This window comes from Mixophyes fleayi, chromosome 3 (assembly GCF_038048845.1).
Source record: "Mixophyes fleayi isolate aMixFle1 chromosome 3, aMixFle1.hap1, whole genome shotgun sequence".
Classification (NCBI taxonomy): Eukaryota; Metazoa; Chordata; class Amphibia; order Anura; family Limnodynastidae; genus Mixophyes; species Mixophyes fleayi.
Window position 1 is genome coordinate 1713201 of NC_134404.1, and position 17725 is coordinate 1730925.

At 44.9% G+C, this 17725-nt stretch overlaps 1 protein-coding gene across 1 annotated transcript in view; it reads right to left on the bottom strand.

Annotated features, from left to right (window-relative positions):
• Positions 1 to 14756, bottom strand: part of LOC142142541 (uridine-cytidine kinase-like 1) — a 62206-nt gene extending 47450 nt beyond the window's left edge. The window contains exons 1-3 of the mRNA XM_075200420.1: positions 14690 to 14756; positions 2154 to 2334; positions 624 to 823 (exon numbers count right to left, since the gene is read on the bottom strand). Of these exons, the coding sequence (XP_075056521.1) occupies positions 624 to 823; positions 2154 to 2227 (274 nt within the window). The 5' untranslated portion in view covers positions 2228 to 2334; positions 14690 to 14756. The remainder of the gene's footprint in view (positions 1 to 623; positions 824 to 2153; positions 2335 to 14689) is intronic.
• Between the last annotated feature and the right edge of the window lie 2969 nt (positions 14757 to 17725).

The window sequence follows — 17725 nt, forward strand, 5'->3', positions numbered from 1 at the left end:
AGGTAATAGTGCAGTACAGTGTATAGTGCACGGGGTAATAGTGCAGTACAGTATATAGCACACAAGGTAATAGTGCAGTACAGTGTATAGTGCACGGGGTAATAGTGCAGTACAGTATATAGTACACAAGGTAATAGTGCAGTACAGTATATAGTACACAAGGTAATAGTGCAGTACAGTATATAGTACACAAGGTAATAGTGCAGTACAGTATATAGTACACAAGGTAATAGTGCAGTACAGTATATAGTACACAAGGTAATAGTGCAGTACAGTATATAGTACACAAGGTAATAGTGCAGTACAGTATATAGTACACAAGGTAATAGTGCAGTACAGTATATAGTACACAAGGTAATAGTGCAGTACAGTATATAGTACACAAGGTAATAGTGCAGTACAGTGCGCAGGGCAATAGAGCGTAGTATGATGTACTGTGTAATAGTGCAGTACAGAGTACAATACACAGTATAATTGTACAGTATACTGCTGTATGGATATAACTGTATAATAATGCAGTATAGTGATGTGTTAATATAATGTAACATACAACGATATCAGCTGTAACTTCTCAGATAACACAATACGGACTGGTTGTTTATTATATACATATATTCTCTCACCTATGACGAAAGCTTCCTTAAACGGAGTCCCGGACTCATTGTACCAGGGCGGGCGCCCAGCCGTATAGATGGTTCTCTTGCTTGTTCGTAACAATGGTGGCTCAGTCTTGCTCTGACTCGTAGTGCGCTTACGGGGTGACAGAGATGGGGTGAGAGGCAGACGGGTGAGCAGGGTGTCCAAGGAATCGTCTCCACTGTCACTGATGAAATAAAGATAATTCTGTTACTGTAGGTCTGTACGACCAGCGAGAAAATACCCCTTCTGCCCCAATGTACCCCAATACTTTACAGCACTAATCCTCTACTGCCCCAGTGTACCCCAATAGCCACTTCTATGGCTGTACTGCCCCAGTGTACCCCAATACTAATCCTCTACTGCCCCAGTGTACCCCAATAGCCACTACCATGGCTGTACTGCCCCAGTGTACCCCAATACTAATCCTCTACTGCCCCAGTGTACCCCAATAGCCACTACCATGGCTGTACTGCCCCAGTGTACCCCAATACTAATCCTGTACTGCCCCAGTGTACCCCAATACTAATCCTCTACTGCCCCAGAGTACCCCAATACTAATCCTGTACTGCCCCAGTGTACCCCAATACTAATCCTGTAGTGCCCCAGTGTACCCCAATACTAATCCTGTACTGCCCCAGTGTACCCCAATACTAATCCTCTACTGCCCCAGTGTACCCCAATACTAATCCTCTACTGCCCCAGTGTACCCCAATACACACTACTAATCCTGTACTGCCCCAGTGTACCCCAATACACACTACTAATCCTGTACTGCCCCAGTGTACCCCAATACTAATCCTGTACTGCCCCAGTGTACCCCAATACACACTACTAATCCTGTACTGCCCCAGTGTACCCCAATACACACTACTAATCCTGTACTGCCCCAGTGTACCCCAATACTAATCCTGTACTGCCCCAGTGTACCCCAATACCCACTACTATGGCTGTACTGCCCCAGTGTACCCCAATACTAATCCTGTACTGCCCCAGTGTACCCCAATACACACTACTAATCCTGTACTGCCCCAGTGTACCCCAATACACACTACTAATCCTGTACTGCCCCAGTGTACCCCAATACACACTACTAATCCTGTAGTGCCCCAGTGTACCCCAATACACACTACTAATCCTGTAGTGCCCCAGTGTACCCCAATACTAATCCTGTAGTGCCCCAGTGTACCCCAATACTAATCCTGTACTGCCCCAGTGTACCCCAATACCCACTCCTACTTCTGTACTGCTCACTTATATAGGACTGTGTGATTGCAGTAGTAGTGTGTATATCTCATATGCTCTGCTGTTCCTATACATCCACTTACACACCACTACTCCAGTCATAGTCTTATATATCTCATATGCTCTGCTGTTCCTATACATCCACTTACACACCACTACTTCAGTCACACAGTCCTATGTATCTCACATGCTCTGTTGTTCCTGTTTATATCCCCATGAAGAGGCAGACGGTCTCTACTCTGTCCTCTCTACTATTCCTGCGCGATTTGTACCTGTTGAGTGTAAGGAAACTGACGCGACCAGATATCACAGCTCCGAAGTAACACTCAGACCCCGAGGGGTTCATACTGGAGGGAGGGAGGACCCCAAGTCTTCAGCGCAGTGCGGGGATCTACAGCTACAACTACAACAGTAGTCCCCGGCCAGCGAGCTGCCAAAAATAGGACGAACCCTCTGCAGCCGAGAGATAAAAATATCTGAGGATCCCGACTGTTATCTACATGACGGGCTCAGTGTGACCTGGGGGTGGCTCCTTGTGTGCAGGGTCTGGCTGGGACACCTGCTCTTGGGGGGGGTCACACAGACGGAGGATAGTGGGGGGGGGGTTACCCCACTTCCATCTCCTGTCTCTATCCACATCTCAGGATCGCTGGGCTGTATCTGGGATAATGAACAGCCAGTGGTTTCTGGCATCATATATGGAATCAGTCCATGCACAGTATGGGCGACACTCCCAGGACATATTATACATGTACCTAATATTATCATTGTACTGCGAGTCCTGTCCTGGCTCAGCACATACATTGCTCTATGTCCTAAATGTTACATTAGGGTCACCGTACCCCTCTTTTCTCCTACATACTGTCTCCTTCCCACGCCCAGTACTTTGTGTAATATATCGTGCTACATAAATAAAACAATAACACATAATAACTAATACACATTGTGCTAATAGCTTTGTAAAATATACACCCATTAAAAGGAACATAAATATATTATAGCTGATATTCAGACCCAACTAACATCTACAGCAGGTACCAGAGAAGGAGTAACTGGGAGACACTGGGTATAATATACCGCACCATCTAGTAACTGGGAGACACTGGGTATAATATACCGCACCATCTAGTAACTGGGAGACAGCGGGTATAATATACAGCACCATCTAGTAACTGGGAGACACTGGGTATAATATACCGCACCATCTAGTAACTGGGAGACACTGGGTATAATATACCGCACCATCTAGTAACTGGGAGACAGCGGGTATAATATACAGCACCATCTAGTAACTGGGAGACACTGGGTATAATATACCGCACCATCTAGTAACTGGGAGACACTGGGTATAATATACTGCACCATCTAGTAACTGGGACACACTGGGTATAATATACCGCACCATCTAGTAACTGGGAGACAGCGGGTATAATATACAGCACCATCTAGTAACTGGGAGACTCTGGGTATAATATACCGCACCATCTAGTAACTGGGAGACAGCGGGAATAATATACCGCACCATCTAGTAACTGGGAGACACTGGGTATAATATACAGCACCATCTAGTAACTGGGAGACACTGGGTATAATATACAGCACCATCTAGTAACTGGGAGACACTGGGTATAATATACAGCACCATCTAGTAACTGGGAGACAGCGGGAATAATATACCGCACCATCTAGTAACTGGGAGACACTGGGTATAATATACAGCACCATCTAGTAACTGGGAGACACCGGGTATAATATACCGCACCATCTAGTAACTGGGAGACAATGGGTATAATATACCACACCATCTAGTAACTGGGAGACAGCGGGAATAATATACCGCACCATCTAGTAACTGGGAGACACTGGGTATAATATACCGCACCATCTAGTAACTGGGAGACTCTGGGTATAATATACCGCACCATCTAGTAACTGGGAGACACCGGGTATAATATACCGCACCATCTAGTAACTGGGAGACACTGGGTATAATATACCGCACCATCTAGTAACTGGGAGACTCTGGGTATAATATACCGCACCATCTAGTAACTGGGAGACACTGGGTATAATATACCGCACCATCTAGTAACTGGGAGACACTGGGTATAATATACCGCACCATCTAGTAACTGGGAGACACTGGGTATAATATACCGCACCATCTAGTAACTGGGAGACACTGGATATAATATACCGCACCATCTAGTAACTGGGAGAAACTGGGTATAATATACCGCACCATCTAGTAACTGGGAGACACTGGGTATAATATACCGCACCATCTAATAACTGGGAGACACCGGGTATAATATACCGCACCATCTAGTAACTGGGAGACACTGGGTATAATATACCGCACCATCTAGTAACTGGGAGACACTGGGTATAATATACCGCACCATCTAGTAACTGGGAGACACTGGGTATAATATACCGCACCATCTAGTAACTGGGAGACAATGGGTATAATATACCGCACCATCTAGTAACTGGGAGACACCGGGTATAATATACCGCACCATCTAGTAACTGGGAGACACCGGGTATAATATACCGCACCATCTAGTAACTGGGACACACTGGGTATAACATACCGCACCATCTAGTAACTGGGAGACACTGGGTATAATATACCGCACCATCTAGTAACTGGGAGACACCGGGTATAATATACAGCACCATCTAGTAACTGGGAGACACTGGGTATAATATACCGCACCATCTAGTAACTGGGAGACAATGGGTATAATATACCACACCATCTAGTAACTGGGAGACACTGGGTATAATATACCGCACCATCTAGTAACTGGGAGACACTGGGTATAATATACCGCACCATCTAGTAACTGGGAGACAGCGGGTATAATATACCGCACCATCTAGTAACTGGGAGACACTGGGTATAATATACAGCACCATCTAGTAACTGGGAGACACTGGGTATAATATACCGCACCATCTAGTAACTGGGAGACAGCGGGAATAATATACCGCACCATCTAGTACCTGGGAGACACTGGGTATAATATACCGCACCATCTAGTACCTGGGAGACACTGGGTATAATATACAGCACCATCTAGTAACTGGGAGACACTGGGTATAATATACAGCACCATCTAGTAACTGGGAGACACTGGGTATAATATACAGCACCATCTAGTAACTGGGAGACACTGGGTATAATATACCGCACCATCTAGTAACTGGGAGACAGCGGGTATAATATACCGCACCATCTAGTAACTGGGAGACACTGGGTATAATATACAGCACCATCTAGTAACTGGGAGACACTGGGTATAATATACCGCACCATCTAGTAACTGGGAGACACTGGGTATAATATACCGCACCATCTAGTAACTGGGACACACTGGGTATAATATACCGCACCATCTAGTAACTGGGAGACAGCGGGTATAATATACCGCACCATCTAGTAACTGGGAGACAGCGGGAATAATATACCGCACCATCTAGTAACTGGGAGACACTGGGTATAATATACAGCACCATCTAGTAACTGGGAGACACTGGGTATAATATACAGCACCATCTAGTAACTGGGAGACACTGGGTATAATATACAGCACCATCTAGTAACTGGGAGACAGCGGGAATAATATACCGCACCATCTAGTAACTGGGAGACACTGGGTATAATATACAGCACCATCTAGTAACTGGGAGACACCGGGTATAATATACCGCACCATCTAGTAACTGGGAGACAATGGGTATAATATACCACACCATCTAGTAACTGGGAGACACTGGGTATAATATACCGCACCATCTAGTAACTGGGAGACACTGGGTATAATATACCGCACCATCTAGTAACTGGGAGACTCTGGGTATAATATACCGCACCATCTAGTAACTGGGAGACACCGGGTATAATATACCGCACCATCTAGTAACTGGGAGACACTGGGTATAATATACCGCACCATCTAGTAACTGGGAGACTCTGGGTATAATATACTGCACCATCTAGTAACTGGGAGACACTGGGTATAATATACCGCACCATCTAGTAACTGGGAGACACTGGGTATAATATACCGCACCATCTAGTAACTGGGAGACACTGGGTATAATATACCGCACCATCTAGTAACTGGGAGACACTGGATATAATATACCGCACCATCTAGTAACTGGGACACACTGGGTATAATATACCGCACCATCTAGTAACTGGGAGACACTGGGTAGAATATACCGCACCATCTAGTAACTGGGAGACACCGGGTATAATATACCGCACCATCTAGTAACTGGGAGACACCGGGTATAATATACCGCACCATCTAGTAACTGGGAGACACTGGGTATAATATACTGCACCATCTAGTAACTGGGAGACACTGGGTATAATATACCGCACCATCTAGTAACTGGGAGACACTGGGTATAATATACCGCACCATCTAGTAACTGGGAGACACTGGGTATAATATACCAAACCATCTAGTAACTGGGAGAAACTGGGTATAATATACCGCACCATCTAGTAACTGGGAGACACTGGGTATAATATACCGCACCATCTAATAACTGGGAGACACTGGGTATAACATACCGCACCATCTAGTAACTGGGAGACACTGGGTATAATATACAGCACCATCTAGTAACTGGGAGACACTGGGTATAATATACCGCACCATCTAGTAACTGGGAGACACTGGGTATAATATACCGCACCATCTAGTAACTGGGAGACAATGGGTATAATATACCACACCATCTAGTAACTGGGAGACACTGGGTATAATATACCGCACCATCTAGTAACTGGGAGACACTGGGTATAATATACCGCACCATCTAGTAACTGGGAGACAGCGGGTATAATATACCGCACCATCTAGTAACTGGGAGACACTGGGTATAATATACAGCACCATCTAGTAACTGGGAGACACTGGGTATAATATACCGCACCATCTAGTAACTGGGAGACACTGGGTATAATATACCGCACCATCTAGTAACTGGGAGACAGCGGGTATAATATACCGCACCATCTAGTAACTGGGAGACAGCGGGTATAATATACCGCACCATCTAGTAACTGGGAGACAGCGGGAATAATATACCGCACCATCTAGTACCTGGGAGACACTGGGTATAATATACAGCACCATCTAGTAACTGGGAGACACTGGGTATAATATACAGCACCATCTAGTAACTGGGAGACACTGGGTATAATATACAGCACCATCTAGTAACTGGGAGACACTGGGTATAATATACCGCACCATCTAGTAACTGGGAGACACTGGGTATAATATACCGCACCATCTAGTAACTGGGAGACAGCGGGTATAATATACCGCACCATCTAGTAACTGGGACACACTGGGTATATTATACCGCACCATCTAGTAACTGGGAGACAGCGGGTATAATATACAGCACCATCTAGTAACTGGGAGACACCGGGTATAATATACCGCACCATCTAGTAACTGGGAGACACCGGGTATAATATACCGCACCATCTAGTAACTGGGAGACACTGGGTATAATATACCGCACCATCTAGTAACTGGGAGACACTGGGTATAATATACCGCACCATCTAGTAACTGGGAGACTCTGGGTATAATATACCGCACCATCTAGTAACTGGGAGACACCGGGTATAATATACCGCACCATCTAGTAACTGGGAGACACTGGGTATAATATACCGCACCATCTAGTAACTGGGAGACTCTGGGTATAATATACCGCACCATCTAGTAACTGGGAGACACTGGGTATAATATACCGCACCATCTAGTAACTGGGAGACACTGGGTATAATATACCGCACCATCTAGTAACTGGGAGACACTGGGTATAATATACCGCACCATCTAGTAACTGGGAGACACTGGATATAATATACCGCACCATCTAGTAACTGGGAGAAACTGGGTATAATATACCGCACCATCTAGTAACTGGGAGACACTGGGTATAATATACCGCACCATCTAATAACTGGGAGACACTGGGTATAACATACCGCACCATCTAGTAACTGGGAGACACTGGGTATAATATACAGCACCATCTAGTAACTGGGAGACACTGGGTATAATATACCGCACCATCTAGTAACTGGGAGACACTGGGTATAATATACCGCACCATCTAGTAACTGGGAGACAATGGGTATAATATACCGCACCATCTAGTAACTGGGAGACACTGGGTATAATATACCGCACCATCTAGTAACTGGGAGACACTGGGTATAATATACCGCACCATCTAGTAACTGGGAGACAGCGGGTATAATATACCGCACCATCTAGTAACTGGGAGACACTGGGTATAATATACAGCACCATCTAGTAACTGGGAGACACTGGGTATAATATACCGCACCATCTAGTAACTGGGAGACACTGGGTATAATATACTGCACCATCTAGTAACTGGGACACACTGGGTATAATATACCGCACCATCTAGTAACTGGGAGACAGCGGGTATAATATACCGCACCATCTAGTAACTGGGAGACAGCGGGAATAATATACCGCACCATCTAGTAACTGGGAGACACTGGGTATAATATACAGCACCATCTAGTAACTGGGAGACACTGGGTATAATATACAGCACCATCTAGTAACTGGGAGACACTGGGTATAATATACAGCACCATCTAGTAACTGGGAGACAGCGGGAATAATATACTGCACCATCTAGTAACTGGGAGACACTGGGTATAATATACAGCACCATCTAGTAACTGGGAGACACTGGGTATAATATACAGCACCATCTAGTAACTGGGAGACACCGGGTATAATATACCGCACCATCTAGTAACTGGGAGACACTGGGTATAATATACCGCACCATCTAGTAACTGGGAGACACTGGGTATAATATACCACACCATCTAGTAACTGGGAGACTCTGGGTATAATATACTGCACCATCTAGTAACTGGGAGACACTGGGTATAATATACTGCACCATCTAGTAACTGGGAGACACTGGGTATAATATACCGCACCATCTAGTAACTGGGAGACACTGGGTATAATATACCGCACCATCTAGTAACTGGGAGACACTGGATATAATATACCGCACCATCTAGTAACTGGGAGACACTGGATATAATATACCGCACCATCTAGTAACTGGGAGAAACTGGGTATAATATACCGCACCATCTAGTAACTGGGAGACACTGGGTATAATATACCGCACCATCTAATAACTGGGAGACACTGGGTATAACATACCGCACCATCTAGTAACTGGGAGACACTGGGTATAATATACAGCACCATCTAGTAACTGGGAGACACTGGGTATAATATACCGCACCATCTAGTAACTGGGAGACACTGGGTATAATATACCGCACCATCTAGTAACTGGGAGACACTGGGTATAATATACCACACCATCTAGTAACTGGGAGACACTGGGTATAATATACCGCACCATCTAGTAACTGGGAGACACTGGGTATAATATACCGCACCATCTAGTAACTGGGAGACAGCGGGTATAATATACCGCACCATCTAGTAACTGGGAGACACTGGGTATAATATACAGCACCATCTAGTAACTGGGAGACACTGGGTATAATATACCGCACCATCTAGTAACTGGGAGACACTGGGTATAATATACTGCACCATCTAGTAACTGGGACACACTGGGTATAATATACCGCACCATCTAGTAACTGGGAGACAGCGGGTATAATATACCGCACCATCTAGTAACTGGGAGACAGCGGGAATAATATACCGCACCATCTAGTAACTGGAAGACACTGGGTATAATATACAGCACCATCTAGTAACTGGGAGACACTGGGTATAATATACCGCACCATCTAGTAACTGGGAGACAGCGGGAATAATATACCGCACCATCTAGTAACTGGGAGACACTGGGTATATTATACCGCACCATCTAGTAACTGGGAGACAGCGGGTATAATATACAGCACCATCTAGTAACTGGGAGACACCGGGTATAATATACCGCACCATCTAGTAACTGGGAGACACCGGGTATAATATACCGCACCATCTAGTAACTGGGAGACACTGGGTATAATATACCGCACCATCTAGTAACTGGAAGACACTGGGTATAATATACAGCACCATCTAGTAACTGGGAGACACTGGGTATAATATACCGCACCATCTAGTAACTGGGAGACAGCGGGAATAATATACCGCACCATCTAGTAACTGGGAGACAGCGGGAATAATATACCGCACCATCTAGTAACTGGGAGACAGCGGGTATATTATACCGCACCATCTAGTAACTGGGAGACAGCGGGTATAATATACAGCACCATCTAGTAACTGGGAGACACCGGGTATAATATACCGCACCATCTAGTAACTGGGAGACACCGGGTATAATATACCGCACCATCTAGTAACTGGGAGACAGCGGGAATAATATACCGCACCATCTAGTAACTGGGAGACAGCGGGAATAATATACCGCACCATCTAGTAACTGGGAGACACTGGGTATAATATACAGCACCATCTAGTAACTGGGAGACAGCGGGTATAATATACCGCACCATCTAGTAACTGGGAGACACTGGGTATAATATACCGCACCATCTAGTAACTGGGACACACTGGGTATAATATACCGCACCATCTAGTAACTGGGAGACAGTGGGTATAATATACCGCACCATCTAGTAACTGGGAGACAGCGGGTATAATATACCGCACCATCTAGTAACTGGGAGACACCAGGTATAATATACCGCACCATCTAGTAACTGGGAGACACCGGGTATAATATACCGCACCATCTAATAACTGGGAGACACCGGGTATAATATACCGCACCATCTAGTAACTGGGAGACACTGGGTATAATATACCGCACCATCTAGTAACTGGGAGACACCGGGTATAATATACAGCACCATCTAGTAACTGGGAGACACCGGGTATAATATACCGCACCATCTAGTAACTGGGAGACACCGGGTATAATATACCGCACCATCTAGTAACTGGGAGACACCGGGTATAATATACCGCACCATCTAGTAACTGGGAGACACCGGGTATAATATACCGCACCATCTAGTAACTGGGAGACACCGGGTATAATATACCGCACCATCTAGTAACTGGGAGACACCGGGTATAATATACCGCACCATCTAGTAACTGGGAGACACCGGGTATAATATACCGCACCATCTAGTAACTGGGAGACACCGGGTATAATATACCGCACCATCTAGTAACTGGGAGACACCGGGTATACTATACCGCACTATCTAGTAACTGGGAGACACCGGGTATACTATACCGCACCATCTAGTAACTGGGAGACACCGGGTATAATATACCGCACCATCTAGTAACTGGGAGACACCGGGTATAATATACCGCACCATCTAGAAACTGGGAGACACTGCGTATAATATACAGCACCATCTAGTAACTGGGAGACACCGGGTATAATATACCACACCATCTAGTAACTGGGAGACACCGGGTATAATATACCGCACCATCTAGGAACTGGGAGACTCTGGGTATAATATACCGCACCATCTAGTAACTGGGAGACACCGGGTATAATATACCGCACCATCTAATAACTGGGAGACACCGGGTATAATATACCGCACCATCTAGTAACTGGGAGACACCGGGTATAATATACCGCACCATCTAGAAACTGGGAGACACTGCGTATAATATACCGCACCATCTAGGAACTGGGAGACACCGGGTATAATATACCGCACCATCTAGTAACTGGGAGACACCGGGTATAATATACCGCACCATCTAATAACTGGGAGACACCGGGTATAATATACCGCACCATCTAATAACTGGGAGACACCGGGTATAATATACCGCACCATCTAGTAACTGGGAGACACCGGGTATAATATACCGCACCATCTAGTAACTGGGAGACACTGGGTATAATATACCGCACCATCTAGTAACTGGGAGACACCGGGTATAATATACAGCACCATCTAGTAACTGGGAGACACCGGGTATAATATACCGCACCATCTAGTAACTGGGAGACACCGGGTATAATATACCGCACCATCTAGTAACTGGGAGACACCGGGTATAATATACCGCACCATCTAGTAACTGGGAGACACCGGGTATAATATACCGCACCATCTAGTAACTGGGAGACACCGGGTATAATATACCGCACCATCTAGTAACTGGGAGACACCGGGTATAATATACCGCACCATCTAGTAACTGGGAGACACCGGGTATAATATACCGCACCATCTAGTAACTGGGAGACACCGGGTATAATATACCGCACCATCTAGTAACTGGGAGACACAGGGTATAATATACCGTACCATCTAGTAACTGGGAGACACCGGGTATAATATACCGCACCATCTAGTAACTGGGAGACACCGGGTATAATATACCGCACCATCTAGTAACTGGGAGACACCGGGTATAATATACCGCACCATCTAGTAACTGGGAGACACCGGGTATAATATACCGCACCATCTAGTAACTGGGAGACACCAGGTATAATATACCGCACCATCTAGTAACTGGGAGACACAGGGTATAATATACCGCACCATCTAGTAACTGGGACACACCGGGTATAATATACCGCACCATCTAGTAACTGGGAGACACCGGGTATAATATACCGCACCATCTAGTAACTGGGAGACACCGGGTATAATATACCGCACCATCTAGTAACTGGGAGACACCGGGTATAATATACCGCACCATCTAGTAACTGGGAGACACTGGGTATAATATACCGCACCATCTAGTAACTGGGAGACACTGGGTATAATATACCGCACCATCTAGTAACTGGGAGACACCGGGTATAATATACCGCACCATCTAGTAACTGGGAGACACCGGGTATAATATACCGCACCATCTAGTAACTGGGAGACACCGGGTATAATATACCGCACCATCTAGTAACTGGGAGACACTGGGTATAATATACCGCACCATCTAGTAACTGGGAGACACTGGGTATAATATACCGCACCATCTAGTAACTGGGAGACACTGGGTATAATATACCGCACCATCTAGTAACTGGGAGACACAGGGTATAATATACCGCACCATCTAGTAACTGGGAGACACCGGGTATATTATACCGCACCATCTAGTAACTGGGAGACACTTTTTGTTTACACTGGGAAGATGAATGTTAAGATAAAGCTGATACTGGGAACAGGGGCCACACCTCAGTGACAGCTCATTACACAGGGGCCACACCAGTGAAAGCTCCTCACACAGGGGCCACACCAGTGACAGCTCCTCACACAGGGGCCACACCTCAGTGACAGCTCCTCACACAGAGGCCACACCTCAGTGACAGCTCCTCACACAGAGGCCACACCTCAGTGACAGCTCCTCACACAGGGGCCACACCTCAGTGACAGCTCCTCACACAGGGGCCACACCTCAGTGACAGCTCCTCACACAGAGGCCACACTAGTGACAGCTCCTCACACAGGGGCCACACCAGTGACAGCTCCTCACACAGAGGCCACACCTCAGTGACAGCTCATTACACAGGGGCCACACCAGTGATAGCTCCTCACACAGGGGCCACACCAGTGAAAGCTCCTCACACAGGGGCCACACCAGTGACTGCTCCTCACACAGAGGCCACACCTCAGTGACAGCTCCTCACACAGGGGCCACACCAGTGACAGCTCCCCACACAGGGGCCACACCAGTGACAGCTCCTCACACAGGGGCCACACCAGTGACAGCTCCTCACACAGGGGCCACACCAGTGACAGCTCCTCACACAGGGGCCACACCAGTGACAGCTCCTCACACAGAGGCCACACCAGTGACAGCTCCTCACACAGGGGCCACACCAGTGACAGCTCCTCACACAGGGGCCACACCAGTGACAGCTCCTCACATAGGGGCCACACCAGTGACAGCTCCTCACACAGAGGCCACACCAGTGACAGCTCCTCACACAGGGGCCACACCTCAGTGACAGCTCCTCACACAGGGGCTACACCTCAGTGACAGCTCCTCACACAGGGGCTACACCTCAGTGACAGCTCCTCACACAGGGGCCACACCAGTGACAGCTCCTCACACAGGGGCCACACCAGTGACAGCTCCTCACATAGGGGCCACACCAGTGACAGCTCCTCACACAGAGGCCACACCAGTGACAGCTCCTCACACAGGGGCCACACCTCAGTGACAGCTCCTCACACAGGGGCCACACCAGTGACAGCTCCTCTCACAGGGGCCACACCAGTGACAGCTCCTCACACAGGGGCCACACCTCAGTGACAGCTCCTCACATAGGGGCCACACCAGTGACAGCTCCTCACATAGGGGCCACACCAGTGACAGCTCCTCACACAGGGGCCACACCAGTAACAGCTCCTCACACAGGGGCCACACCTCAGTGACAGCTCCTCACACAGGGGCCACACCTCAGTGACAGCTCCTCACACAGGGGCCACACCTCAGTGACAGCTCCTCACATAGGGGCCACACCAGTGACAGCTCCTCACATAGGGGCCACACCAGTGACAGCTCCTCACATAGGGGCCACACCAGTGACAGCTCCTCACACAGGGGCCACACCAGTAACAGCTCCTCACACAGGGGCCACACCTCAGTGACAGCTCCTCACACAGGGGCCACACCTCAGTGACAGCTCCTCACACAGGGGCCACACCAGGGACAGCTCCTCACACAGGGGCCACACCAGGGACAGCAGGTACCTGTGGGAACGGCCTCTCCCCGGCTCTCCCTCCATCTCTCCGGAAGACAGATCTCCGCAATCTCCTTTCTCCATGCCGCCCAGGACTACAGCTCCCGGCATCCCCCGCGTCCTGGACTACAGCTCCCGGCATCCCCCGCGTCCTGGACTACAGCTCCCGGCATCCCCCGCGTCCTAGACTACAGCTCCCGGCATCCCCCGCGTCCTGGACTACAGCTCCCGGCATCCCCAGCGTCCTGGACTACAGCTCCCGGCATCCCCCGCGTCCTAGACTACAGCTCCCGGCATCCCCCGCGTCCTGGGACTACAGCTCCCGGCATCCCCCGCGTCCTGGGACTACAGCTCCCGGCATCCCCCGCGAGTGGGGACTAATATGTCTCTTCATATTTATAAGTCTATCCGTCTGTGTATACCTCTATATATCACTATATATCCGTCTGTATATACCTCTATATATCACTATATATCCGTCTGTGTATACCTCTATATATCACTATATATCCGTCTGTGTATACCTCTATATATCACTATATATCCGTCTGTGTATACCTCTATATATCACTATATATCCGTCTGTGTATACCTCTATATATCACTATATATCCGTCTGTGTATACCTCTATATATCACTATATATCCGTCTGTGTATACCTCTATATATCACTATATATCCGTCTGTGTATACCTCTATATATCACTATATATCCGTCTGTGTATACCTCTATATATCACTATATATCTGTCTGTGTATACCTCTATATATCACTATATATCTGTCTGTGTATACCTCTATATATCACTATATATCTGTCTGTGTATACCTCTATATATCACTATATATCTGTCTGTGTATACCTCTATATATCACTATATATCTGTCTGTGTATACCTCTATATATATCACTATATATCCGTCTGTGTATACCTCTATATATCACTATATATCTGTCTGTGTATACCTCTATATATCACTATATATCTGTCTGTGTATACCTCTATATATCACTATATATCTGTCTGTGTATACCTCTATATATATCACTATATATCTGTCTGTGTATACCTCTATATATCACTATATATCTGTCTGTGTATACCTCTATATATCACTATATATCTGTCTGTGTATACCTCTATATATCACTATATATCTGTCTGTATATACCTCTATATATCACTATATATCTGTCTGTGTATACCTCTATATATCACTATATAGCACTGTATATACCTCTATATATCACTATATATCCGTCTGTGTATACCTCTATATATCACTGTATATCTGTCTGTGTATACCTCTATATATCACTATATATCTGTCTGTGTATACCTCTATATATCACTATATATCTGTCTGTGTATACCTCTATATATCACTATATATCCGTCTGTGTATACCTCTATATATCACTATATATCTGTCTGTGTATACCTCTATATATCACTATATATCTGTCTGTGTATACCTCTATATATCACTATATATCTGTCTGTGTATACCTCTATATATCACTATATATCTGTCTGTGTATACCTCTATATATCACTATATATCTGTCTGTGTATACCTCTATATATCACTATATATCTGTCTGTGTATACCTCTATATATCACTATATATCCGTCTGTGTATACCTCTATATATCACTATATATCTGTCTGTGTATACCTCTATATATCACTATATATCTGTCTGTGTATACCTCTATATATCACTATATATCTGTCTGTGTATACCTCTATATATCACTATATATCTGTCTGTGTATACCTCTATATATCACTATATATCTGTCTGTGTATACCTCTATATATCACTATATATCTGTCTGTGTATACCTCTATATATCACTATATATCTGTCTGTATATACCTCTATATATCACTATATATCTGTCTGTGTATACCTCTATATATCACTATATAGCACTGTATATACCTCTATATATCACTATATATCCGTCTGTGTATACCTCTATATATCACTGTATATCTGTCTGTGTATACCTCTATATATCACTATATATCTGTCTGTGTATACCTCTATATATCACTATATATCTGTCTGTGTATACCTCTATATATCACTATATATCCGTCTGTGTATACCTCTATATATCACTATATATCTGTCTGTGTATACCTCTATATATCACTATATATCCGTCTGTATATACCTCTATATATCACTATATAGCACTGTATATACCTCTATATATCACTATATATCCGTCTGTGTATACCTCTATATATCACTGTATATCTGTCTGTGTATACCTCTATATATCACTGTATATCTGTCTGTGTATACCTCTATATATCACTATATATCTGTCTGTATATACCTCTATATATCACTATATATCTGTCTGTATATACCTCTATATATCACTATATATCTGTCTGTATATACCTCTATATATCACTATATATCCGTCTGTGTATACCTCTATATATCACTATATATCTGTCTGTATATACCTCTATATATCACTATATATCCGTCTGTGTATACCTCTATATATCACTATATATCCGTCTGTGTATACCTCTATATATCACTATATATCACTGTATTTACCTCTATATATCACTATATATCTGTCTGTATATGCCTCTATATATCACTATATATCTGTCTGTGTATACCTCTATATATCACTATATATCCGTCTGTGTATACCTCTATATATCACTATATATCTGTCTGTGTATACCTCTATATATCACTATATATCTGTCTGTGTATACCTCTATATATCACTATATATCTGTCTGTATATACCTCTATATATCACTATATATCTGTCTGTATATACCTCTATATATATCACTATATATCCGTCTGTGTATACCTCTATATATCACTATATATCTGTCTGTATATAGCTCTATATATATCACTATATATCTGTCTGTATATACCTCTATATATCACTATATATCTGTCTGTATATACCTCTATATATATCACTATATATCCGTCTGTGTATACCTCTATATATATATCACTATATATCCGTCTGTGTATAC